The sequence below is a fragment of the Balaenoptera physalus genome, assembly GCF_965194825.1.
Source record: "Balaenoptera physalus genome assembly, chromosome: 1".
Classification (NCBI taxonomy): Eukaryota; Metazoa; Chordata; class Mammalia; order Artiodactyla; family Balaenopteridae; genus Balaenoptera; species Balaenoptera physalus.
In genome coordinates this window covers 196101576-196125537 of record NC_138882.1, presented here as the reverse complement: position 1 = coordinate 196125537, position 23962 = coordinate 196101576, and the positions used below count along the sequence as shown (strand labels likewise).

At 66.5% G+C, this 23962-nt stretch overlaps 2 protein-coding genes across 6 annotated transcripts in view; both read left to right on the top strand.

The window, feature by feature from the left end:
* AGRN (agrin) overlaps nucleotides 1-23962 on the top strand; it is a 47199-nt gene that overhangs the window by 4497 nt on the left and 18740 nt on the right. Inside the window, exons 1-29 of one of the 4 annotated variants that reach the window (XM_082424973.1) lie at nucleotides 9111-9388; nucleotides 9998-10045; nucleotides 13483-13698; nucleotides 13938-14162; nucleotides 14251-14475; nucleotides 14664-14870; nucleotides 15950-16168; nucleotides 16243-16437; nucleotides 16526-16726; nucleotides 16809-16957; nucleotides 17045-17150; nucleotides 17914-18030; nucleotides 18113-18277; nucleotides 18433-18576; nucleotides 18681-18805; nucleotides 18881-18986; nucleotides 19079-19411; nucleotides 19491-19628; nucleotides 20079-20206; nucleotides 20364-20478; nucleotides 20558-20677; nucleotides 20795-21142; nucleotides 21368-21560; nucleotides 21673-21888; nucleotides 22358-22587; nucleotides 22680-22814; nucleotides 22913-23009; nucleotides 23115-23279; nucleotides 23395-23506. In XM_082424973.1, coding sequence (XP_082281099.1) covers nucleotides 9241-9388; nucleotides 9998-10045; nucleotides 13483-13698; nucleotides 13938-14162; nucleotides 14251-14475; nucleotides 14664-14870; nucleotides 15950-16168; nucleotides 16243-16437; nucleotides 16526-16726; nucleotides 16809-16957; nucleotides 17045-17150; nucleotides 17914-18030; nucleotides 18113-18277; nucleotides 18433-18576; nucleotides 18681-18805; nucleotides 18881-18986; nucleotides 19079-19411; nucleotides 19491-19628; nucleotides 20079-20206; nucleotides 20364-20478; nucleotides 20558-20677; nucleotides 20795-21142; nucleotides 21368-21560; nucleotides 21673-21888; nucleotides 22358-22587; nucleotides 22680-22814; nucleotides 22913-23009; nucleotides 23115-23279; nucleotides 23395-23506 — 4926 coding nt within the window. In that variant the 5' untranslated portion in view covers nucleotides 9111-9240. Of the gene's footprint in view, nucleotides 1-9110; nucleotides 9389-9997; nucleotides 10046-13482; nucleotides 13699-13937; nucleotides 14163-14250; nucleotides 14476-14663; nucleotides 14871-15949; nucleotides 16169-16242; nucleotides 16438-16525; nucleotides 16727-16808; nucleotides 16958-17044; nucleotides 17151-17913; nucleotides 18031-18112; nucleotides 18278-18432; nucleotides 18577-18680; nucleotides 18806-18880; nucleotides 18987-19078; nucleotides 19412-19490; nucleotides 19629-20078; nucleotides 20207-20363; nucleotides 20479-20557; nucleotides 20678-20794; nucleotides 21143-21367; nucleotides 21561-21672; nucleotides 21889-22357; nucleotides 22588-22679; nucleotides 22815-22912; nucleotides 23010-23114; nucleotides 23280-23394; nucleotides 23507-23962 lie in introns of those variants that run through there. The other 3 variants (XM_082424974.1, XM_082424971.1, XM_082424972.1) reach the window with 3 other exon arrangements.
* LOC309642967 (uncharacterized protein) lies at nucleotides 1300-8955 on the top strand. Of its 2 annotated transcripts, XM_082425159.1 has the most exons (3): nucleotides 1300-6068; nucleotides 6267-6389; nucleotides 8033-8955. In XM_082425159.1, the coding sequence occupies exons 2-3, from the start codon at nucleotides 6361-6363 to the stop codon at nucleotides 8940-8942; spliced, it is 939 nt and encodes a 312-aa protein (XP_082281285.1). In that variant the 5' UTR covers nucleotides 1300-6068; nucleotides 6267-6360; the 3' UTR covers nucleotides 8943-8955. The 2 variants fall into 2 exon arrangements, with proteins under 2 accessions (XP_082281285.1, XP_082281286.1); XM_082425160.1 differs by lacking the exon at nucleotides 1300-6068 and having other exon boundaries at nucleotides 6247-6389.

Below are 23962 nucleotides of genomic sequence, written 5' to 3'. Positions count from 1 at the left end.
GGGCCGAGGCCACCAGACTCTTCCGGGGTGGGCCTGCCAGGAGGAGCGTCTTGGGGAAGGATGTTCATGGAGAGGAAAGGAAAGCAAGTAGCCTTGACTGTAGCTTGGAGCCTTGTTGTAGAGCCAGGGTGGAGGGGAAGCCCCCAGGGAGGCGAGGGGCCCAGAGTGAGAAGCTTGGGGTCCGCTGTAAGGAGCCAGGGAGCCCTGGAAGTTCTGAGCCCATGACACGGATCCCTTCTTTGGAAGCAAACCGGGGCACCTTGAGGGGCAGGGACTGCGGGCAGGGTGGGTGCATCCCAGGGACCCCAGTTAGATGGGGGTGCCTCCCCCTTGAGCCTCCCGAAGGCCTGAGGAAAAAGGCCCCCTGGAGCTGGGGCCAGGCTTCGGGAAGAGACAGTCCTCTCCCCACCTCCCCAGAAGGCTGGGAGGAGGGCCCGCCTTCCATTCTGTAGGAGGTAAGGACCTCAAACCCCACTCCAGGCTCTCCAGGGAGCCAAGGCCTCACCCTAGTGAGGGGTTAGGGTTAGGGATGGGCAGGGCTTGAACCAAGATGACCCCTCCCTGTCTGATTCTGACCCTCTTCTGTTCCTGGGAGCCCACAGCTGCCCCTGCCCCACAGGGCCCAGAGTGAAGGCTGGGCAGCCGCTGATTTGTGGAGGTCGCCCCGAGACCACCCAAGACCCCTGTCTCTATCACACCTCTCCCCGGCCCGCAAAAGGCCCACAGCCGCCAAGGTCAGGGGCACATCCTGCCAGGCCCACCTCCCTGGATGCCCCCAGCTCATCTCCACCTGGGCCCCAGCTCTACTGGGACTGCCTTCCTCAGTTTCTCCCCCAGGGCCTGCTGGGTCTTCCTGGCTCTGGGCCCCTTCCCCAGCCTCCAGCCCCCAGGAAGCTCCTCCCCAGTCCTCCGCCCGGGGAGCCACATTCCGAGCATAACTGAGACAGGTATGTGTCCCTCCCTCTGCGCCACCTGTGGGTGAGGGAGACCGCTCCAGAGCAGCCTCTTCCGGAAGGAGCCCCTCGCCCCCTGCTTTGTCAGGGAAGTGGCCTGGCCTCTTCCAGTGCCAGCCGCCCACGCACCGTGAGCCTGCCCAGGCTGGCAGCCGAGCAGGCATCTCCTCCAACCTTCAGCCACTTTGCCCTGGTCTGGGCAGCGCCCATACACTCCCACCACCCTCCCCTCCCCCACCTCATGAAGACTGGTCCTGGGGCCCCCTGAAGCCCCTAGGAGGGGTGCACGCCTGGGGCCCTTCCCCAGGCCTTTCCCTGCCCACTAGGAGCCAGGAGGAGAGAAAGGAAGTGTTGTCTGCCCTCTCCAGGTCTGGCACAGGGACAGGGTCGGTGAGTCTGGCTCCGGCCCAGCTCAGCCCTGCCCGGCCCTGAAGCCCGGGGTCCTGGCGGCCGTGGCCTAGCCTGGCCAGCCTGATTCCAGCGAGCATTCTCCCTCCCTGCCCGGCCAGCCTTCTAGGGCCTGTGGGAAGGCAGTGCCATACAGCTCAGGCCGGAGAGGTGCTGGGTCCCGGGCCGCCAGCCCGGCACTGGTGCAGGCCCTGTGGCCGTGGAGCTGGGTGTGGACTGCAGGCACCCCCAGGCAGGGACTGGCTCTCCCTGAAGCGGAGCGGGGGCTGGTAGGAGTCCAGGGGGAGCTCCCTGGGCGGGTCCCTCTGCTGTCTGGCACTTAGCTTCTGTGCCCCCAAGTCCTCTGAGCCTGTCCTACTCCCGCCACATTCCTCCCTGAGGTGGGAGGTGGCTCTTTCCTGTCCGTTTCCCTCTTCCAGACTGGAGGTTCTCACCCCACCCCTCCGGACCCGCCCAGCGCCCTCTCGGCCCCTCCCCCAGGCAGGTCGTCGGAGAGGAGGCAGGCCCAGGCTGGAGGCTGCCCGCCCAGGCTTTCTCCTTCCTTCCAGCAGCCAGAGGTGGGGCATCAGCTCAGGTGGGGCGTGATCCCCCCCCGCCCCGTGCCTGTCCTCTCCCCACCTGGGGGTCCGTGGTAGATAGTCAGCGCTAGAATGGACCTGTGCCGGCTTTGACTTCCCCTGGGCCCACGGTGGGCTGGCTGGCGTCCTCCCTGGGGCAGCCCCGGGGGCTTGGGTCGGGGGCTGCTCCTGAAACCAAAGGGCTTTGGATCCTGTCCCTTCACTGCGCCCGACTGAGCTAGTGGAAACAGCTCTGGGCTTTTTCCAGACCCCACCCCATACCCCTGCTCCACACCCAGAGAACAGCCCTGGTCTCCATTCTCCCCTGCAGATTGGAAATGCAAAAAAAAGTTGTTTTGAAACTGTCCTCCCCTCTCCCGCTGTCTATACTGGCCTCCCCCAGGGTGCTGGACAGAGTGGATTCAGGTGGGGCCTGCCTGTGCCCTTACAGCACCTCTGGGGGTGCTGGGACCCACGTGCACAGAGGAGAAATTAGATTCACCTGGTCAGGGCTAGCTGGCCCAGGTGTGGGGCTACAGCCCCCTGCCCCGCCAATCCTACAGGCTGAGGTGGGGGGAGTGTAGAGGGTGGCATGGGGCTGCCAGGTAAGGTTAGCAGGGGAGTGGGCTCAGACTTCAGGGCCGTGGATCTAGCCAGAGGTCACTCTCACCATCACCCTGCTACAGTCAGGCCAGCACAGCCTCCTCCAGCCTGCTTTGCTTCCTTCCTAAGGGGTTAATTCCCCCCAGCCCCCTGAGAAGCAAAGCCTGCCCCCACCCCCATCACCACAGGAAGGTGGAAAACAGCTGCAGAAACAGGCCTCTCTCCTGCCCCTGCACCCGCCCCAGTCCTCTGCCTCCACCTGAGGGCTCCAGGCCAACTTCCCTCCCTCCCCCGCCAAGTTCTACCCTTACCTAGAGGCCTGGGGGGGGGGGGATGAAAAATGGGCTCCCTTTCCTGTCCTGCTCTGCTGGCCCCAGCCCCCCCTCACCATTGAGATAGGGGAACCATGGCTCCCCACGCAGGCCCCCAAGGCCCAGCTGCAGGCACAATCACTGAAATAGCCCCAGTAACCCTTGACACCCCAGAGTCCCAGGGAGTGCCCACCTCTCACTGAAGAGAAAAAGGGATCTCAGAAGTGAGACAGCGCCCTAGTGCCAATTACCCTGATGACAGTGATGCAGCTCGTGAGAGGGCACTGTGCCCCCATGGGCTACACTGGGGCTCAGGAGGGATCACGTTCCAGTCCCAGGCTGTGGCTGAGGGCTGGGCAGGGGTGACCGAGGCCTCTGGTGCAGTTTCCAGTGGGGAGGGAAGCTCCCCTCGAAGGGGCCTCTCCCCCCAGAGCAGATCCTGAGAACTTCCTCTGAGGAAGGCCCCCTGCCAGGGGCTGCTTCCAGCTGGACCTGGGAAGGGGAAGATGGCCCCTCCCAACTCCCCTCCCCACCAGGGCATAGAGGCATGGGAGGGGCAAGCTCTCTGTCCTCCCAGGCAGCCTGCTGTTTCCAGCTGTGTGGCCTGCACGTGTGCACGTGTGCCTGCAGCCTCAGGTGTACCAACCGGCACACGATTCTCATTGAAACCCCAGCTGGGCTGTGGTTCCTGCCACCCTTGTATCAGCCTGGGGAGGGGATTCTGCAGGTGCTCTGCCAGCAGGCTGGTAGCAGGCAACCTTGGCTTGTGTCCTAGGGGCCTGGGAACAGGGCTCCAGCCCTCTGCCCTCATGTGGCTCCCATCTCCTGCCTGCTGCCCCAGTGTCCGGCTATGCCCTCCTCCCACCCCCTGTACCCGGCAGAGGTCTGGGCCCCGCCTCCTGTGGGCTCTGCCTCTGGGTTTCTCAGTGCCAGAGATGGAAGGACTGTGGGAGGGACAGGAAGAGTCCCTGGGGCCACTTGGATTCCCTGTCCCATCTCGTGCCTGCCGGACCCTGAGGCTGGCACTGTTAGGGGTTAGGTATGGCAAGTCAGGAGAGGCTGGTCTGCCTCTGGCCTGAGGCGGGCCTGAAGCTTCCCTGCCCCTCCCATTGGCAGCTGCCTCTGGACCGCCCCGCGCTGGCCCCGGCAGAAGCAGGCAGCCTGTCCCTCTGGCCACAGATGCGGGCTTCCCGTGTACACGAGGGCGAAATAAGAGCACAGCATCTGGGCCAGACTGTAGCCTGTCCCTGACCCACCAGTGGGGAGCAATGTGCGTCCACTTCTCTTCCTGGAGGGGAGGCGGTGAGGGTCGCCAGGGTCCATTTGTGAATCCATCTGTGGGTTCCTTCCTCAGCCACCCCGTCCGCTCACGGGCCCCCAGTAGGTCCTCACAGGGCCGCTGGACGGGCTGCCGCTGCCGCCTGCACAGGGCCCTTCGAGGTTCTGGACGGGCTTTCCAAGGAGGCCAGGTGTAGCTGCGTGTTGAGGAGCGAAGGCCAAGGGGGAAGGGTATTCCGGGCAGGAAAGACAGCACAGCAAGGTTTGAGATGCAGGGAACAGCCGGTAGTCCCTGCAGCTTGGCTGAGGGGTGGGAGAAGGCAGCTGCGGGCGTGGTACGGGCGAGAGAGCTGGAAACCAGGACTCCAGAGCTACAGCCCGCTGGCTGGGAGAGGGGGACCCTCCCCTCTGAGCAGGAGCCTTCCCACCTGATGCTGCACCTTTGCTGCTGGTCCGGGTCACCCTCCCCCATGGGAGAAACTCCACCTGCACCCTGGCTGCCTGCCTCTGCAATCTCCTGTCCTGCGTCTGGTCTTCCGTCTTTGCGGCTCTCTCCTGTCTCGCCGGTCTCTCTGCCCCTTTGTCCCCTGCCTTTCTGGTTCCAGTAGGTGTCTGTCTGTCACTCCTCTTCATCCTGACATCCAGCCGGTCAATACCTCCAGGAAGCACCGTCCCCCAACTCAGACCGTTGTGCTGGACTGTGCATCCCTCACTGCCTGGCGTGGTCCTCAGCAGGACACAGGGTCTCCACTCACCAGGCACTGACCACACTTGGGTGCCACCCTGGCTCTTCCAGCTTTCTCTTTGCTCCCGGAGATGGGCAGGGCCTGGCCGAAAGAGGTGGCTTTGGGGCTGTCGTGGAGGGAAGGGACCGAAGGCATGGATCAGGTCCACCGCATCCGCCTTTTCTGCAGGTGCCTACCGGCCCCCTCCCCTGTTCGTCTGGCGCCCCCTGGTGGCTTCCGCCTATGTCTTGGCAGGTGTCCAGGCCCTGGACCGGGCTCCCTCCTCCCAGCGTTCCCCAGGCCGGAGGATACGCCCATGGCCCCTGTTGCCCTGAGGCCTCACCAGGCTGGCTCCTCCTGGTCTCCTGCAGCCTCCTGAGCCCGTTGTCACCTGGGCCTCTGTAGTTGCCTCTGTCTGGAGGTGCAAACCCCTCTCCCCATCCTTCGGGTCTCTGTACAGATAAACCCCCCCCCCCCCACCCCCGACCCTCCGATCTAGTGCACTCTCTGTCACAGGGTAACCTCCCAGGGTGCAGAGAGCTGACCCGACTCGGGACACGCCTGCACTGAGCCTACCCCCGGAGGAGCTCAGACGGGCTGCTGAGGGCGGCTGGGCCCCGGGCAGGAGGAAGGCTGAGTAATGAGGGAGGAGGGAAGCCAGGGGTCAGCGGCCGCAGCTGCCGTCCAAGCCGCCAGCGGCCGCCACCCTACGAGCTGGCCCTGCTGAGCCCCTTCCCCAAACTCTCACTTAATCATACCGCCTGGCGGCGCCGGCGGCGCCGGCTAACCGGCAGAGTGTGGGCCCTGCCCGGGGGCTGGTGGGTGGGCACACAGCCAGCGGACTCAAACCTGGGCGCCTCCCGGCCTCGGCCTCACCTGAGGCGGCGATCGGGGCCCGGGCTGGACGCCGCCTCCTTCCCAGCGGCGGGCCCGGGTCCAGCAGCGACGTCCCGCCGTGAAACGCCCATTGTCTGCTGAGGCCGAGGGGGAGGGGACGGCCGTAGCCTGAGACCGGACACCAGGAGGCCGGGGCTGGGGGAAGGGGCCGCCCTGCCCCGTCCTCTTCCCCTCCCCCACCTGTGACTCCGGGCCGCCTGGCGGCCGGCGCTCGACTGTTCGATGCGCTTCCCACACAAGCGGGGTACCCTCGAGGTCCCGGCGGTGGGGACAGGCGGACCGCGCGCTCCACGGGACCAGCCGAGGCGCCGCCGGCCGCGAGACCCGACATTAAAGGTGTGTGCGCACGCGCGGTGTGCGCTCGCCGCCGGGAGGGCGGTGCCGCCCCACCCCCACCCCCTCCTTTCGGGGGCAGCTGGGCCCGGCCCCTCCGGAGTGAGGGAGGGGTCATCTGCGTAAGAAAGGGGTCGGCGGGGGGCCAGTAGGTAGGACTTCCCATCCTCTCTAGACTCCATTCCGCATCTTCCTTCTCAGGGCCAGGGAAGCACCTGGAGGGGCGCAACCACACTTTGTACTTGGGGGCACACCCAGTGTGTGTTGTGTGACCGAGGGGCAAGTTTTGCATTGCATGAAGGCGTGCAGTGTGTATGCACGCAGGTGAGTGTGTGACACCCAGTGCCTGTGCAGACTTGAGTGAGTGGGTGTACATGTATCTGCGTACGTGAGGCCTGGGACATCGATGTGTGTGTACACACGTGAGCAGTAGCGTGTTGCTGTGTGTAAGCCCGGGGGGGGCCGGTTCTTGCCTCGGAGCACCCTCTGTTCCTGGGGTCTGAGCCTGCGTGGCCTGGTCAGGCTGAATGATTTTGAGTCTGAAGATCCCAAAATAGCCCGGGTAGCCTGAGCTCCCCTCCCCCAGCTGGCTCTGAGGCCTCAATGGCCCTTTGTCTCTCTGAAGGCATCCAAGCCCTGTGGGGGCTCAGGCTCGGGCTGGGGCTGGGAGGGACCGGGCTGCATGCGGGTCCCCTTTCCCCAGGCCAGACCTGACAGGCCTTGAGCACCGCCGCCGCCGCCACCACGTGAGCCCTAAGGCCAGCCCATTTGCTGGCAGAGTACAGGGTCTCTGCCTGGGGGAGGCCTGCCCTGCCAGCACTGGCTCCCACTGATCCCAGGGCTTGCCCCTCCCACACTCTGGTCCCCTTGCCTCCCCTCCTCCAGCAGGGCCCAGCCATGATGTCCCAAGCTGCAGTGGCAGCAGCAGACAGGGCTTCTGTGCGGTCGTGTGCCCAGTGCGTACGTCTGTGGTTTAAACCCTGGCACTGTCTGTGGGCCCCTCCCTGAGTCAAGGGATTCAAACTGCAGTCCTGGGGGCTGCAGTGAGAAGTACATGGGAAATGTGTCACTGCCTGGGCTCACCACACCAAGCTCTGGGCTCCGGGCCGAGCTCTGCCCGGAGGAGATAAAAAGTCAGACCCTGCCCTGCGTGCTCCAAGTCCGGGGCATCGCCACTCTCAGTGTGGCGTGGGCAGTGCCGGGGTGTGGTGTGGTGAGGTGAGGGGCTGGGCGGCTCCCCTGAGGAGAGAGTGAGGCCAGCCAGGGGCGGGGCCTCCAGGTGGCCTGACAGAGTGCTGCTCTGGGTCCATCGCGGCCCGGGGGGGGGGGGGGGGCCGCTTTGTGTATTGACTTTTCCTGCAAGGTTTCAGTAGACCCTCAGGTTCCAGGGCTCCAAGAGGTTTGAAGACCTCTGCTGTGGGTGATGGGGGACCCGGACAGGGTGGGCTGAGCCCGCTGGGATTTGGTACTAGTGTGCCTGGGCGCAGGACTGAAAGGAGTCCAAGGAGATGGACCTGAAGAACTGGGTGCTGGCTGGCAGGTGGTTGTCCCAGCCAAGGAAGTGGGGGGAGAGCCCATCCGACGAGGAGGGAGTGAGCGAGGTGTGTGTGGGAGGACTCCAGGGACATGTTTGTGAGGCAGCTGCACACGTGATGGGGAGGACGGGAGTCCCAGGTGGGCCGCGCGCCCTGGCTCGCTGTGACGTCAGGGTCTCGACGTTCCCGGAAGGCCTCTAGGGGGCGCTCCAGGCTTGCGGTCTGGGCCTGGAGGCCCGCGACTATTTGCATAACGCTCATTTACATGGGACTCATTTGCATGATCCTGTCACCTCACGGACGCGAGTTGGGGGTGCGCGGATGGTTTGAGGTGCTGCTGTCAGTTCCTAGGGAGGGGTGGCGCACCCTCTGAATTGAGCCCAGCCCACTCCCCACCTGTGTGTATGTACCTGGAGACCCTACCCCCCACAGTGCCTGGGTCGCGCCAGCAGGAGCAGAGACATTGACACGCACACGCGGTAACACGCAGACCGCAGCCCAGAACCGGGTCCTTCGTGCAGGCCGATCCCCCCTGCGGGGACACAGACAGACCCTCGGACACTCCGCCGCGCCTCCGCTCACACGCACAGCCCAGCCCAGCCCAGACGGGTGGGAGCGGGAGGGGACCCTGTCCCGCCCCACTCTCGCCCACCTACTCGCCCCCACTCCCCAGCCCCCCACCCCGCCCTCACACCTGCCTTCTCTCCAGCTCCAGCCTCCGATCCCCCTCATCTCCTACCCCGACCCCGGCCCCCATCCCGACCCTGCACCCTCCCCAGCCCCAGCGCCCCACCTCTGCGCCCTCCCCGGCCCCCGCTCCCTTCCAGCCCGGGTCCCCCCAGTCGTCCTCCAGCGCCCGCAGCCCCTGCGTTCTCTTTTGTGCCGTCGCCCTCCCGTCCTCATCCGCACGACCCTCCTTGCGGCGGGAGCCGCGACTCCCCGCGGACGCTGGGGTCCCCGGAGGCGTCTTCCTTTGTCTCTGCTCCCCGCCCTCCCTCCGCGGCGCCCCTCGCCCCTCGCTCACCGCCTCAGCCCCGGCCTGGGCGCGGGGAGCGGGCGCGGCCCTCCGCGGCCGGCTCTTTATTCTCTCCCTCCGGAGGCGCGCTCGCTCCTCCCGCTCGCAGCCGGCGCCGCTCCCGCCTCCGCCGGGGACCGAGCAGCCGGGACCCGCCGAGTCCCGGGCGAGGGGCCGCTCGCCGCCCTTCCCACTCGGACCGGCTTCTCCTGGGCAGCCAGGCGGGCAGGATCCGGGGCTGCGGGACCCCCCGAGGCTGGCTCCGGGAAGACTGAGCCCAGCGGGAGCCCCGCGGAGAGCTGCCGGCGCCTCTGGCCCAGGCGCTGACCGGTGTGGACAGCAGGGGTGGTGCTGGCCCTCGGGTCCTCCTCCGCCTCCCTCCGAGCCCAAACTTGGGATTTCTACTCCAGGAGAATTCTGCACACCTCCCATTATGAGCCTCAAGGGCTGTGGAGGGGACCTGGCGCCCCCCACTCCCCAGCTGTGACTGGAGCTGAACTTTGAGAATATAGCGGCTGTCAACTGCCCCAGGGGTCCAGGAATGGGGCGAGTGGCACCGAAGAGGCCCAAGGGCACCCCGTGAGGACCGCCACGCCTCAAGAGTGGGGGCTGAGGAGCCCGGGCCATGCCTCCACTGCCGCTGGAGCGGGACCCCCGGCAGCGGCGCGGGGTCTCCCTGCTGGTGCGATATTTCATGATCCCCTGTAACGTCTGCCTGATCCTCCTGGCCACCGCCACGCTCGGCTTCGCGGTGCTACTCTTCCTGAACAACTGTACGTCTGTGGGTGTGGCAGTCTCCTGGGCCCAGGTGACCCTGCCTCTCTGCTCGCTGAGGTCCCCTGCCTCAGCCACCAAAGATTAGGGGACAGGCAGGGTCACAGAGAGGCCACCAGCTGTGACGTGGCTCAGATGGGCCACTGCATCGTCTGGGAACACCATGGGTCGTTCTCCGGATGCCTGGGCCCCCCGAAGGCTGTCTGTGGGCTTGGGGGGGGCAGGGGCTGGCCCTCATCCTGAGCTGCAGAGACAACTTTCGTTGGGGGGTTGGGGGCAGCTGGCTACGCTGGGAATGGGGGCTTTGGCAGGGCCTGGGGCTCATCTCGGGAATAGGTGGCCGCCCACATCCCTGCCACTGGGCCTCCCCGACAGGTGTCCGACCATGATGGTACAGCTGGAGGGGCAGAGAAAAGCCAGGGCCTCTGTCTTTGTGCACCGCCAGGCCTCAGCCTCTGTCTTTGTCCACCTTCAGGGCTCAGAGTGGAGCCAGGGAAGGGATGTGTGCCGGCAGGGGTGACTCCTCCAGGCTGGACAATGGGACAGGCTTTGGAAGGACTGGCTCGGGTGGGGGGCGGGGCCTGACTTGGAGATTTGTTTTTTTCCAGACAAACCTGGGACCCACTTCACGCCAGTGCCCCCAACGCCTCCGGATGGTGAGTGAGGGCTCTATTGGTGACAGACTGAGCTTGGCAATCTGTGCCTGGAGGGGCGGTGGCACTCTTGGTGGTCAGGGGGCCATTCTTGGGGTGTGTGCATCAGACATGTTAGCTGTGTCTGGAGCAGGAGGAGGCTGGATGCGGGAACCTGGGTCCTTCCTGGGGAGTCCACAGTGGCGGACAGCAAAAGGAACGTGGGGTCCGGAGTCCCTGGGCCTGGCCCCATCTTGGCCTCAAAGTTGGGACTGACTTAGTCCTGGAGCCCACAGGTTGAGAGATGGGTCAGAAGGTGTGTACAGAGGGCGTGGGGGGCCAGGGGCTCAGGGAGAGGGCCTCGGCAGGACCAACAACAGCTGTCTGAGGAGGGATGGGCGGGTCTGTTCCTGGACTGAGCAGACTGGGCCTGGCCTTCTTGACCTGCTTTGTGGGCTGGGGCCCGGCCTCCCTGGGGGCTGCTGTAATCAAGCTAATGTGAGAGGGGAAGAGAAGAAGCTGTCAGGGCCTCAGGAGGGCAGGGGAAGGGGTGGCCTGGGGTCCTCCTGGGAGAGGGGGCTGCTCCCAGGTCTGCTTTTAGTGCCTGGGCCCCCTGCTGGGCAGGCACGGCCCGGGTCCCTGGAAGTACACAGAGGGCCGTCCACACATGGGATGGGTCGTGGGAGGGGGCAGGTCTGCACTGGGCTGGGGGTTTGGGCCCAGGGCTGAGCCTCTCATAGACTGTGGACAAGAGGCCTGGAGCTGGCTGGATTTAAACACCTTCCTCTCTCCCAGCATCCTCAGCCTTCTCTCCTCAAGCCCCAAGGCCTGCTGTGTCTCTTTTCCTTCACACATGCATTGGCTCGCCCCACAGCCTTCCACATGGGCCCCACACCTGCACTCTGATCCCATCACACATTTTCGGGACAGCTACCCCACATGACCATCGTCATCCCTCCCAGGCGCACACACAGCACATTCTTGGTCACAGGCAGGGCTCAGGGCATGCGCTCCATCCTCCAACCTACCCAAGTTTGGGGAGAGAGTTAAATATACCCACTCCAACCGGCAGAGGCTTTAAAAAGCCACCAGCGCCTCCGGCGTCGCACATTGTGAGGGAGCCTTGGGCAAGGAAGGAGTGAGGCTCCTTCAGGAGGGCAAGCATGGCAGAGCCCCAGAGGTGACGCTTAAGGGCCATGAAGCTTGCAGGTCTCTGGGCGCTCCACCTGCGCTGAGGGGCAGCCTGCGTGATGAGGGTGCAAGTCTCGGAGGACGAGGAACCTACTGGTCATACAGGAGTAGGTGTCCTTGGCCCAGGGGTTAGGACCTTGGGTGGTGTCCGGCTGGACCAGGGTGACCAGAGGGAGAGAGAGGCTTGAGCCCCAGGGCACAGACAGAGAGCAGCTGGGCAGGGAGCCTGAGGGGCAGTGTGGTGACCAAGTCCTCGGCCATGGGGTCAGGACCCTGGGAGAGACCTTGATCAGCAGGTCCAATTGAAGCCAGATAGAGCAGCCAGCCAGACGGGGGAAGTGCCCGTGGCTTTGGCCTGGGGGTCCCCAGGGCCTTGGGCAAGTGAGGGCTGAAAGTGAGAGGAAGTGCTAAGGGGAGAGAGAAGGAGAGCGCGGGAGATGGAGAGCGAGGAGAGGGGCTATGAGCAGGCAAAGCGTTGAGCCAGGACAGAGGGGTGGCCGATGTGCGGACAGCTCTGACTGCTCTAGCCATCGCAGCGGCTGACCCCCCACCCTGCACAGAGTGGCGTGCTGGGCCTCTCCAAGCCTTTGCAGGTATTGGCCCCTTTAGCCTCACAACAACCCTGGAGGGTAGGTTCTATTGTCCCCATTCACTGGAGGAGGTGCTGAGGTATGGCGAGGCGATAACTTGCCCACAGTCACTTGGCGGGGGAATGCCGGTGGGGCAGCCTGGCCGCAGGATCTGATGAAGCATCTGCGTGGGTGCCCAGATGAGGTGGGGGGAGGACAGGGGGGTTGCAGGGAGTTCAGGCTGGGTATCCGTGCTGGCCCCACCCTGGCCTCCAGCCCCAGTTCACTCAGCCTGTGGGCGGTGGGGGCAGGGATTCCCAGACAGACTCGCAGGAGCCTGGGGTGGGCTGTTGCTATGGTGACAGCTCCAGCTCCCCGCGCTGCTCCACCCTCCTCGGAGTTGAGGGTGCTTCCTCCTGCCCCACTGCCTGAGCCTGCTGGGAAGTGATGGGGGGCGCCCCCGACCCCCATAACTTATTAATGATAAGTGCACCCAATTAAACATTTATTGGATCCAGACAGCCGCAGCCCGTAATGGGCCTGCCCCGCCTATGGGGGTGTCACCCTGGGTGGGAGTCCTGAGGAGTCAGCCTGCCCGCTGCCCTGACACTGTGCTCAGGGGGGCCTGTCCTGACGGCTCTGCGACTCAGTGAGCGGGTGTGTGCTGGCGACACTGCAAAGTTGAGAGCTAAAATGTTTAAAGAAGAAAACAGTCGGGTCCGCAGGGCTCGGTGTGCTGGGGTCCCTGAGGAGGTCATGCTGGGTGTGAGGTGGGGCAGCAGGACCTGGGGAGGGGGTGGGGGTGGGGACATTTCCTGAGGTGGGGGCCCAGGAGGATAGGTGAGGAAGGATGAGGTGTGTGGATACCCGAGGGGCCCTAGGGAGAGACTGCAGCTGGGAGGCCTAGGAGGGAGGGCAGGCCACGAGCCACAGCAGAGCACGGACCCGGGGGAGGCTGGCTGTGGGGACGTGGAAGGTGGGGGAGTGGGCAGAGAAGAGCCCAAGTGGGGACAGGCCTGAGGAGAGGGGAGGCCTCCAGAGAAGCAGGAAGGGGAAGAAGTGAGAAGAGAGGGGTGGGGGCCGGCAGGGCACTGGGTTCTGGGCCGAGGGTGGAGCATGTGACCTGACCTCAGATAACCCCACCCCCTGTCCTGCAGCTGTGTGACCTCAGGCCGGTCCATGAAAGGCAGAGGAGCTGGTCCCTGGGGAGGTGGCAGGGGCCAGGTGTGGACGGGGACACTGGAGCAGCTCCCAGGGAGGGGGCGGGGCGGGCCGGGGTTCTGAGGGGTAGGTCACAGTCGGAAGAGGGGCTTCGATTCTGAGGTGGGGATGCTGATTCCCTGTGATAGAGGCGGCCTGGGGGCTGTCTGTCTGTCCTCGGTGTGGGGAGTGGGTCAGGAGCAGATGCAATGCCCCTTCCACAGTTGCGGGGCTGAGGGGGGTGGGGGCAGAGAAGGCTCTGCGGGGGGGGGGGGAGGGTTGTTGAGAGGTGGAGGGCATGAGACCCTGGCTGTGATGGGCGCACCCGGGGTTCCTGCGAGTGCCAGCACGAACATGGGTGAGCACGCATGCGCATGTGTGACCGTCCGTGCAAGATCTGGCAGGTGTGCGGACGTTGGACTGTGCATGATGACCGGGGGCCTGGAGGCGGCAGGGGCCGGGCCCCTACCCACCCCGTCGCGTCTTCCGCCCCACCCACAGCGTGCCGAGGAATGCTGTGTGGCTTCGGCGCCGTCTGCGAGCCCAGCGCGGAGGAGCCGGGCCGAGCCTCCTGCGTGTGCAAGAAGAGCCCCTGCCCCAGCGTGGTGGCACCCGTGTGCGGCTCGGATGCCTCCACCTACAGCAACGAGTGCGAGCTGCAGCGGGCGCAGTGCAGCCAGCAGAGGCGCATCCGCCTGCTGCGCCGGGGGCCCTGCGGTGAGTGCGGAGTGCGGGGCGGGGCCTTGGTGAGGGGGATGCGGGGGGGGGGGGGGGCGGGGACTGTGGTGAGGGGAGTGGGGGTGGGTGGGGGTGGGGGCCTGCAGTTGGGGGGGTGCGCGGGGGCGGGGCTGGAGCGGGACTTAGTGAGGAGGGATGAGGAGGGCGGGGCCTGCGGTGAGGGGGTGTGCGGAGGGCCGACCGCCGGCCAGTGTGACCCCACCCTGCTCCGTCCACAGGGACCAGGGACCCCTGCTCCAATGTAACCTGCAGCTTTGGCAGCACCTGTGCACGCTCCGCGGATGGACTGACCGCCACGTGCCTGTGCCCTGCCACGTGCCTGGGGGCCCCCGAGGGCCCCGTGTGTGGCAGCGACGGCACTGACTACCCCAGCGAGTGCCAGCTCTTGCGGCAAGCCTGCGCCCACCAGGAAAACGTGTTCAAGAAGTTCGACGGCCCTTGCGGTGAGCGCCACCCCTGCGCGTGTAGCATGACCTCAGTCAGTGTGTGCACACAGCGGCAGTGCCCTGACCTTCGCCTTCCCGCCCCCAGACCCCTGCCAGGGCTCCCTCAACGACCTGAGCCGCATCTGCCGTGTGGACCCACGCACGCGGCGCCCCAAGATGCTCCTGCGGCCAGAGAGCTGCCCTCCGAGGCAGGCGCCCGTGTGTGGGGATGATGGGGTTACCTACGGTAACGACTGCATCATGGGCCGAACCGGGGCCATCCGAGGCCTCCTCCTCCAGAAAGTGCGCTCTGGCCAGTGCCAGCCTCAAGGTGGGCGGCTCCTGGGGGAGGGCCCCGTCCTGGCACTGTGCATGACCCAGGGCCCTGCCTGTCCCCACCCTCCCCTGCATGCCTCATGGGTCCCCACTCATCACCTCGTGTGCCCGTGGTTCCCCTGCACATCCCAGCATGGGGGCTGGCGTGGTACTCTGGCTCTTCTGATCTCCTTGCCCCCCCAGACCAGTGCCCAGAAGCGTGCAAGTTCAGTGCCGTGTGTCTGTCCCACCGAGGCCACCCCCGCTGTTCCTGCGACCGTGTCATCTGTGATGGGGCCTACAAACCCGTGTGCGCCCACGACGGGCACACATACGACAATGACTGCTGGCGCCAGCAGGCCGAGTGTCAGCAGCAGCGCAGCCTGCCCGCCAAACACCGGGGCCCGTGTGGTGAGCACCGTGGGCGGGCTCCGTGCTGCGAGCAGGCTGGTCCGGCAGTCCCCGCTGCCTGTCATCACATGCCATCTCCATCCTGAGTCATGCTTCTCCTTCCTGGGGTTGTGGGCGACAGCTGGTCACTCTGGGGAGGCTTGGCAGGGCTGTTGTCCGTCAGCGGGCTCTGGGGTGGTGGGATCTGTCAGGAAGGTGCCTGCAGCACCTGGGGGGATGTGGGGTAGAGGCAGGGGTCCATGGGCAGGCTCCCTGGTACCTGCCCGACAGCCCTCAAGTCCTCCGGGTCCCACACTCTTGGGACACACAGCCCCCTTAGAGGCAGCGTCTCAGTCGGGCTTCGAGGGACCAGGAAGGGGCAGAGACGGCGTGTCCTCCGTGGCGTGGCCTGGGGCTCCGCCCACCTCTAACTCCGTCCCCGTCGGCCGGTCTGTCCATCTTTCCGGTCTCTCTTTCTGCGTCTGTTTCCTCTCCTCTGCTCTCTCTTCCCTCTTGGCTCCACCTCTTGTGTCTTCCAGCCTGACCTGCTGGCAGGATGAGGTACCGCGCCTGCCGCCAGGAGCCCACAGCCCGAGGTCTGCCCCCCGCGCGGCAGGGGGGGGGTGGCTCGCTGCTGCCTGGCCTTGTGGTCCTCAGAGCAAGTGGACAGACACCTCCCCCGCCGTGTGGCCCTGGGTGTGGCTCTGGGTTGCAGATTCCTCCCCCCACAGAGAGAGCACCACCCCCACGCATGGGTGTCCCAGGGCTGCTGGTGGTCAGCGGTCAGTGGCCTGGGTGGGCTGGTAAACCTGGCCCTCCCACCAGCCCCTGAGATCAGTCCAGAGGCTGCTGTGTCTAGAGGGCAGCCCCGCCCCCCGCTCATGCAGGGACCTGGGGCCGTTACAGTCTGTGTGCCTGTCCATGTCTGTCCTGCGTCTGTCCCTTTCTCTGCTGTGTCCTGTGCATCCCGCCCTTCTCCTGGTCCACTCTTCCTACACCATCCCCACCCTGGGAGAGGGTCTGCTGCGTGGGGCTGGGGGCTTTGTGCGTTGCCTAGGAGAGCAGGTGGGGACCCTGCTGAGTGCCCACATTCTCCCCAGACCAGCCCCCGTCCCCATGCCGCGGGGTGCAGTGTCCATTTGGGGCGATGTGTGCTGTGAAGAATGGGGAAGCCGAGTGTGCGTGTCAGCAAGCGTGTTCAGGCATCTACGATCCCGTGTGTGGCAGCGATGGCGTCACGTACGGCAGCACGTGCGAGCTGGAGGCTACGGCCTGCGCCCTTGGGCGGGAGATCCGGGTGGCTCGCCGAGGACCCTGTGGTCAGTGGTGGATGAGTGGGTCTAGCTGGGGGGTGGCCGTCCTGGTCACCATGGTGATGGAGCCTTCTCCCCAGACCGCTGTGGGCAGTGCCGCTTTGGAGCCCTGTGTGAGGCTGAGACCGGGCGCTGCGTGTGCCCCTCCGAGTGCGTGGCCTCGGCCCAGCCCGTGTGCGGCTCTGACGGGCGCACGTATGCCAGCGAGTGTGAATTGCACGTCCACGCCTGCACACGCCAGATCAGCCTGCACGTGGCCTCGGCTGGACCCTGCCGTGAGTGGGGCTGGGGGCACCCGGCGGGCTGTGGTCCCGTGCCTCCACCCAGTGTCAGCTGACCCCCGCCCGGCCCCGCCTTCTGCAGAGACCTGCGGAGACACAGTGTGCGCCTTCGGGGCCGTGTGCTCAGCGGGGCGGTGCGTGTGTCCCCGGTGTGAGCGCCCTCCGCCCGGCCCCGTGTGTGGCAGCGACGGCGTGACCTACCGCAGTTCTTGCGAGCTCCGCGAGGCGGCCTGCCAGCAGCAGATGCAGATAGAGGAGGCCCAGGCGGGGCCGTGTGAGCAGGGTAGGCTCGGGGGCGGCTGGTGCGGGCTGCTGGGCGCCAGCCTCGGCCGGGACCCCGAGGTGACCTGGCCTCCTCCCCGCAGCCGAGTGCGGCTCGGGCGGCTCGGGCTCTGGAGAGCACGGTGAGTGTGAGCAGGAGCTGTGCCGGCAGCGAGGCGGCATCTGGGACGAGGACTCGGAGGACGGGCCGTGCGTCTGCGACTTCAGCTGCCAGAGCGTCCTGAGGAGCCCGGTGAGGCCCCCACCCTCCCCTGACTCCCACTGGGCAGGGAGGCGGGGGCCGTGGCCGCCCACACCTGCCCTGACACCATTCCTCCAGGTGTGCGGCTCAGACGGGGTCACCTACCGCGCCGAGTGTGAGCTGGAGAAGGCCAGATGTGAATCGCGGCCAGAGCTGTACGTCGTGGCCCGGGGAGCCTGCCGTGGTGAGTGGGCGTGCGGGCGTGTCTGGCTGTGTGTGGGCACACATGCGCCTGTGCAAAGGTATGTGTGCCCACGGGTGTGAGGCTTGTGGGGGTCCGTGTCTTGTTCGAAGCTGTCGCGTGGATGCCCCGGTGGGCCTGTGTGAACACGTGTATTGTGTGTGCAGTGTGTGCTGTTAGTGCATATCCGTATTTGTGCAGCTGTGGTGCGTGGACGTGTGTGCCTGCCGCTCAACAAGTGTGCGCTAAGCACCTACTATGTGCAGGGGGGCATCAGTGAACCAGCGAGGCCCACCCTCCGGGCACTTTTCCTTCTGGGAGGAGACTGATGGTGACCGGCAATCGTTGTATCTTTGTGCACGCACAAGTGCGCCTGTGTGTCTGCGCGCGGGGGAATGTGGCGTACGTGTGTGCCTGCCACCTTGCAGAGGCCCACTAATCCGAGCGTGTGGCTCTGGTTGTACGTGTGTGCACGGGGCTTCATGTCCACTATCTGTGGCTGGTTGTACGTGTGTGCACGGGGCTTCATGTCCACGATCTGTGGGCGTTTCACATGTTGCTGGTACCTGGTGTGCAGACACATTATTGTTCTCTTATGTGGTATGGGGTTCTCACCTATGACCCGAGCTGCAGACCCACAGGCCCTGGTGGGAGCCGGCATCAGGAGGGCTGAGTGGTGGTGGCGGGGGCGGTTGAGGCAGAGTGGCCGTGCCCAGGTTGAGCGTCTGGCCCTGCCTGGCATCTCAACCCCTGCCCCTCCCTGCAGCCCCCACCTTGGCCCCGCTGCTGCCTGCGGTTCCCCTGCACTGCGCTCAGACCCCCTACGGCTGCTGCCAGGACAACATCACTGCTGCCCGGGGCGTGGGCCTGGCTGGCTGCCCCAGTGAGTACCCGAGCCTGGCCCTGACCCGCAGCCAGGCAGAGCCACGCAGCTGCAGTGACCCTGGCTTGCCCTGGCCTTGCAGGCTTGTGCCAGTGCAACCCACACGGCTCCTACAGTGGCACCTGTGACCCGGCCACAGGCCAGTGCTCCTGCCGCCCGGGCGTGGGGGGCCTCAAGTGTGACCGCTGTGAGCCCGGCTTCTGGAACTTCCGTGGTATCGTCACCGATGGCCGGAGCGGCTGTACCCGTGAGTGGCAGGGCCCGTGACCGGTCCCCAGCTGAGCACCGCTGCCTGTCTGCCCTGCCCCTGTTCTCCTCATCCCCCCTGGCAGGGGCTGGGCCAGGCTCTGGAGCCCGTGGGGAAGCCAGGCACAGATCTCAGCCTCCTCCCCTGCCTCCCAGCCTGCAGCTGTGACCCCCAGGGTGCCGTGCGGGACGACTGTGAGCAGATGACCGGGCTGTGCTCCTGTAAGCCTGGGGTGGCCGGACCCAAGTGTGGGCAGTGTCCAGATGGCCGTGCCCTGGGCCCTGCTGGCTGTGAACCAGGTGAGGGCCAGACCTGGCACTGCCCCTGGCCCCCTGTGCTGGGGATGAGGCCGTCATAGGGACGGGCTTTCCTGAGCCAGTGGGCTCTCCCGTGTCTGCCCCAGACTCTTCGGCACCCAAGACTTGTGCTGAGATGCCTTGTGAGTTCGGGGCGTCCTGCGTGGAGGAGGCTGGCTCCGCCCACTGCGTGTGCCCAACACCCGCCTGTCCAGGGGCCAATGCTACCAAGGTGAGGGATGGGTAGTGTGGAGGGTAGCGGGGGTGCGGAGGGGCCTCCCGCCAGCATCCGTGCCCTGTGCCCCAGGTCTGTGGGTCAGATGGAGTCACCTATGGCAACGAGTGCCAGCTGAGGACCATCGCCTGCCGCCAGGGCTTGGACATCTCTATCCAAAGCCTCGGCCCTTGCCAGGGTAAGGCCTTACCCACTGCCCCAGACTGACCAGGAAGGCCTGACCCTGCTCTGACCACCAGCCCCGCCACCTGGAATCTCCTCTCCTTACAGAAGACATCACTTCCGGCCCCCGTCCGACATCCGCATCTGTGGCCACCTCAGGGCTTGACCTGAGCAAGGCACTGCTGCCTCCACCCAGCGCCCTCTCCCTGGCTCCCAGCAGTACCCCTCGCAGCCGGCCCACCTCTCGACCCGCATCACAACCTTGGACCACCGCCAGCATCCCCAGGACCGCTGCAAGGCCCGTGCTGACCATGCCTCCCACGGCCCCCTCCATGGCAGCCAGCCTCGCCACATCTGCCTTTGGAGAATCTGGCAGCGCTGATGGGAGCGGTGACGAGGAGCTGAGTGGTGACTTGGAGGCCAGTGGGGCTGGCTCAGGAGGTGAGCACAGGCTCCGGGACATGGGGGCAGGGCCCAGGAGGGCTGCACCTGGGGCTGGGCTCAGACGGCACCTCCCCAGGACTCGAGCCCCCTGAGAGAGACAGCGCTGGGACCCCCGGGCCACCCATGGAGAGGGCTTCGTGCTACAACTCGCCTATGGGCTGCTGCTCAGATGGCAAGACGCCCTCACTGGACGCAGAGGGCTCCAACTGTCCTGGTGAGTGGGTGGCCGGGGGCCAGGGTGGAGCGTGAGGAATGGCCTGGACGCATCCAGGGATGCTGTCTCTCCTCCCGGCCACGGGCCTGTCCAGCAGGTGGGCTCCCAGGGTTTGTGATCTTCTGATCTTAGCACACATGTGCAAGCGGTCTTGGGAATTCAGTACATGCAGACATAACGTGTGTTCTCGGCCCCCGCACATGCGTGGGTGCCCAGGACCCCGTGGCTAACCTGTTTTTCCTGTTGCAAGCCGGCCTGGGCCACTGCTCCAAGGAGTCTGTCTGGTAACCGATGCCAGCCCTGCCCCGGGGTCCCCACTAACCTCATGACCATCTGACTAACCGCCACCTGCCCTGCACCCCGCGTGGCTTGCTGCTGGGGCCTGTGCTCCTGGCTGGCCCAGAGGCCAGGCAGGTGCCAGGCAGGACCTCACTGCTCCCTCCCCCGCAGCCACCAAGGTGTTCCAGGGTGTGCTGGAGCTCGAGGGGGTCGAGGGGCAGGAGCTGTTCTACACGCCGGAGATGGCTGACCCCAAGTCCGAGCTGTTTGGAGAGACCGCCAGGAGCATCGAGAGTGCGGTAAGTGTGGGGCCGTGGCCAGGGTGGCAGCCCCTACCCAGCCACTGGCCTTTTTCCCAGGACAGGCCCAGAGAAGTGCTGGGGTGGGTGGGGGGGGAGGGCCCAATGGTCCAGCCTGGGCGGCTTCCCGGAGCCCTAACTCACTCTCCACCCGCAGCTGGATGACCTCTTCCGGAACTCGGACGTTAAGAAGGACTTTCGAAGTGTCCGCCTGCGGGACTTGGGGCCCGGCAACTCCGTCCGAGCCATTGTGGACGTGCACTTCGACCCCAGTGAGCCCCCACCCCAGTCCCCCCGGGCAGTGGGGGGGCCGCCCTGGTCTCCACCATGCTCAGGGTCCCTCCTCCCCAGCCACAGCCTTCAGGGCACCCGATGTGTGCCAGGCCCTGGTCCGGCAGATCCAGGCATCCAGGCGCCGGTCCTTGGGCGTGAGGCGGCCTCTGCAGGAACACGTGCGGTTCATGGACTTCGGTGAGAGCCTGGTCCGGCCGCCAGCCGCAGCTTGTCCCCACCCTCCGTCCCCCACGCCGCGCACTGCGCTCGGGATCCCTGCGCCTCGCGGATCCTGACGGTTTCCCCTACCCCCAGACTGGCTTCCTGCGTTCTTCACGGGAGCCACCCCTGCTGCAGCCACGGCCAGAGCCACCACTGTGGCCCGCCTGCCGCCTTCGGCTGTGACCCCTCGGGCCCTCCATCCCAGTCACACAAGCCGGCCTGTCAGCAGGACCACAATGCCCCTCACCGCGCGCCAGCCCCCCACCCCTGCCCCCAGCCGCACGCCTGCACGCCGGCCCCCGCCCCCAGGCACCCAGCAGCCCCCACGGCCCTGTGACTCCCAGCCCTGCCTCCACGGGGGGACCTGCCAGGACCAGGGCTCAGGTGGAGACTTCACCTGCCGCTGCACGGCGGGCAGGGGGGGCGCCGTCTGTGAGAAGGGTAAGGTTGTCCACGCGGGGGAGGGGCAGGGAGGCAGAGGGGGCCAGGTTGGGGAGGGCCGGACCGCTGGGAGTCGGGGGCCGGGCAGGGGAGCCAGGCTGGGGTGAGGGGCGGGTTGGACTCCCTGGCCCAGCGCTGGGGACAGGGCTGGGGGTTTCAGACCGGCAGTCAGAGCCCGGGCAGCTGGGTCCTCTGTGCCCTCCACTGTCCCTCCGTCTCCTGCAGCACTGCGCCCCTCCGTGCCGGCCTTCGGGGGCCACTCCTTCCTGGCCTTCCCCACCCTCCGTGCCTACCACACCCTGCGCCTGGCGCTTGAATTCCGGGCGCTGGAGCCCCAGGGTCTGCTGCTCTACAACGGCAATGCCCGGGGCAAGGACTTCCTGGCACTGGCGCTGCTGGGGGGCCGCGTGCAGCTCAGGTGGGTGGTGGGCAGTTGGGGGGTCAGGGATGAGGGTGGGGGCTGGGGGACCGGGCTAGCCCGTGGTCCTGGCTCCGTTTGGCTGTCCCGAGCGCCTGTTCCCGCCCCCCAGGTTTGACACAGGTTCGGGGCCCGCGGTGCTGACCAGCTCAGTGCCCGTGCAGCCCGGCCGGTGGCATCACCTGGAGCTGTCTCGGCACTGGCGCCAGGGCACTCTCTCGGTGGACGGTGAGACCCCTGTCCTGGGCCAGAGCCCCAGTGGCACTGACGGCCTCAACCTGGACATGGACCTTTTTGTGGGTGGCGTCCCGGAGGACCAGGCTTCCGTGTGAGCATGGAGGAGGGTGGGGTGGCACTGACCGCAGACCCCCGACCTTGGCCCTGATCCCTGACTCTTGGGGGTGGCATCCAGGAGGTCCAAGCTCCCTGTGGATAACAAAGGGGTTGGAAGGATGGGTGTGGACCACGGCTGTGACCCTGGCCTCAACCCCAGCCCTTGACTGGGATCCTGATTCTGTCCTGATCCTGAGGACCAAGCTGCCGTGTAATCACCAAGGAGGGGCTGGGCTGGCCCTGACCTTCAGTCCCGACCCTTGACTCTCAACCCAACCCACCTCCTGATTCTGCGGGTTGACTGTCCATCTTGTGAGGACCAAAAGAGGGGTTGGGGATGGGGAGCAACCCTGACTCACGGCCCCGGCTGATTGAGGGATGCCAGTGTCACAGTTGGTTGTGAGAGAGGACAGAGAGCTCTGGTCTCCGGCCTCTGACCCCTGACCCTCTCATCTTGGTGGCAGGGTGCTCGAGCGGACCTCTGTCGGCGTCGGTCTTAGGGGCTGTATCCGCTTGCTGGGCGTCAACAACCAGCAGCTGGAGCTGAGTGACTGGCAGGGGTCTGCGACCCGAAGCTCCGGAGTGGGCGAGTGCGGGGACCACCCCTGTGTGCCTAACCCCTGCCTCGGCGGGGCCCCGTGCCAGGCCCTGGAGGCCGGCATGTTCCACTGTCGGTGCCTACCCGGCCGCTTTGGTGAGGGCGGGCCCTGGGCCGGGTGCTGGGGGGACTTGTGTGCCTGTGCTTGGGACTCAGGCCTCCTGGGACCCCAACCTGCCTCCCTCCAGGCCCGACCTGTGCTCACGAGAAGGACCCTTGTCAGCCGAACCCCTGCCATGGGGCAGCCCCCTGCCGCGTGCTGCCCCAGGGCGAGGCCAAGTGCGAGTGCCCCCGGGGCCGGGAGGGCAGCCTCTGCCAGACAGGTGGGGACAGCGGCGCTCAGGGCAGGGAGGGCGGCGGGGGTGAGGGGGCTCTGGGGTCAGGGCCCGGCACCCCGTGTGATCCTCTCCTGTCCTCACAGCCTCAGAGCGGGAGGATAGCCAGCCTTTCCTGGCCGACTTCAACAGCTTCTCCTACCTGGAGCTGAAAGGCCTGCACGCCTTTGAGCGGGACCTGGGGTCAGTTGGGCATAGGGGTGGGTGAAGGGAAGCAGCCCACAACCCCATCCCGCCATGGGGTGAGGGGGCATCGAGACACCCCCGCCTGCCCTCATGCGACCCCAGGGAGAAGATGGCAGTGGAGGTGGTGTTCCTGGCCCGGGGCCCCAGCGGCCTGCTCCTCTACAATGGGCAGAAGACAGACGGCAAGGGCGACTTTGTGTCGCTGGCACTGCACGACCGTGTCCTGGAGTTCCGCTACGACTTGGGCAAGGGGGCAGCAGTCATCAGGTGGGCCGCACGGGGGTGCAGGGGGCCGGCCTGGGCGCCTGCGCAGTGTCCCTCAGGCCCCTGCCGGGCAGGCCGGCTGAGCCCCAGTTTGCTCACGGCGCCCCCCCTTCTCCAGGAGCAAGGAGCCAGTGGCCCTGGGCGCTTGGACCAGGGTCTCCCTGGAGCGAAACGGACGCAAAGGAGCCATGCGGGTCGACGATGGGCCCCGTGTGCTGGGGGAGTCCCCGGTGAGCGAGTGTTTCCCGGGCTGCCGCACCTGCTCCCGCCGCCCTCCTCCTCCTGGGCGGCGTGCGGCCCCCGCCCCGCAGCCCGCGCTCACTGGACTGTTTTCTCTCCTCTGCCCCGGGCCTCTGTCTGTGTCTCCTCTCTGCCCCCACTGCTCCCTGGCCCTTGCTCTGCAACCCCACCCCGCTCGCCCTCCGCTCTCCGCTCTCCGGATGCCAGAAATCCCGCAAGGTACGTCCCCTCTCACCCTGCTGCACCCTCTTCTGCCACCTCCGCCCCTAGAGTAGCTCCCCACCACTAAGCCCGCGCGTGGCCACGTCTGTGATTAACTCTGCTTCCACGAGGCTGGAGGGCGCGGGGCGGGTCATCACCGGCGGGCGGGCCCTGGTCTGGGGCTCGACCTGTTCCTGCCTGGTGGGTGGGCTCCACAGCCCCTCACCCTGCCGCACCTCCCCCCA

Coding starts and splice junctions, on each gene's coding strand:
- LOC309642967 (XM_082425159.1), top strand. CDS start 6,361: ATGAAGGCGTGCAGTGTGTATGCACGCAG. Junction 6,390..8,032: donor TGCAGTGTGTATGCACGCAG/GTGAGTGTGTGA, acceptor TACCCCCCACAG/TGCCTGGGTCGCGCCAGCAG.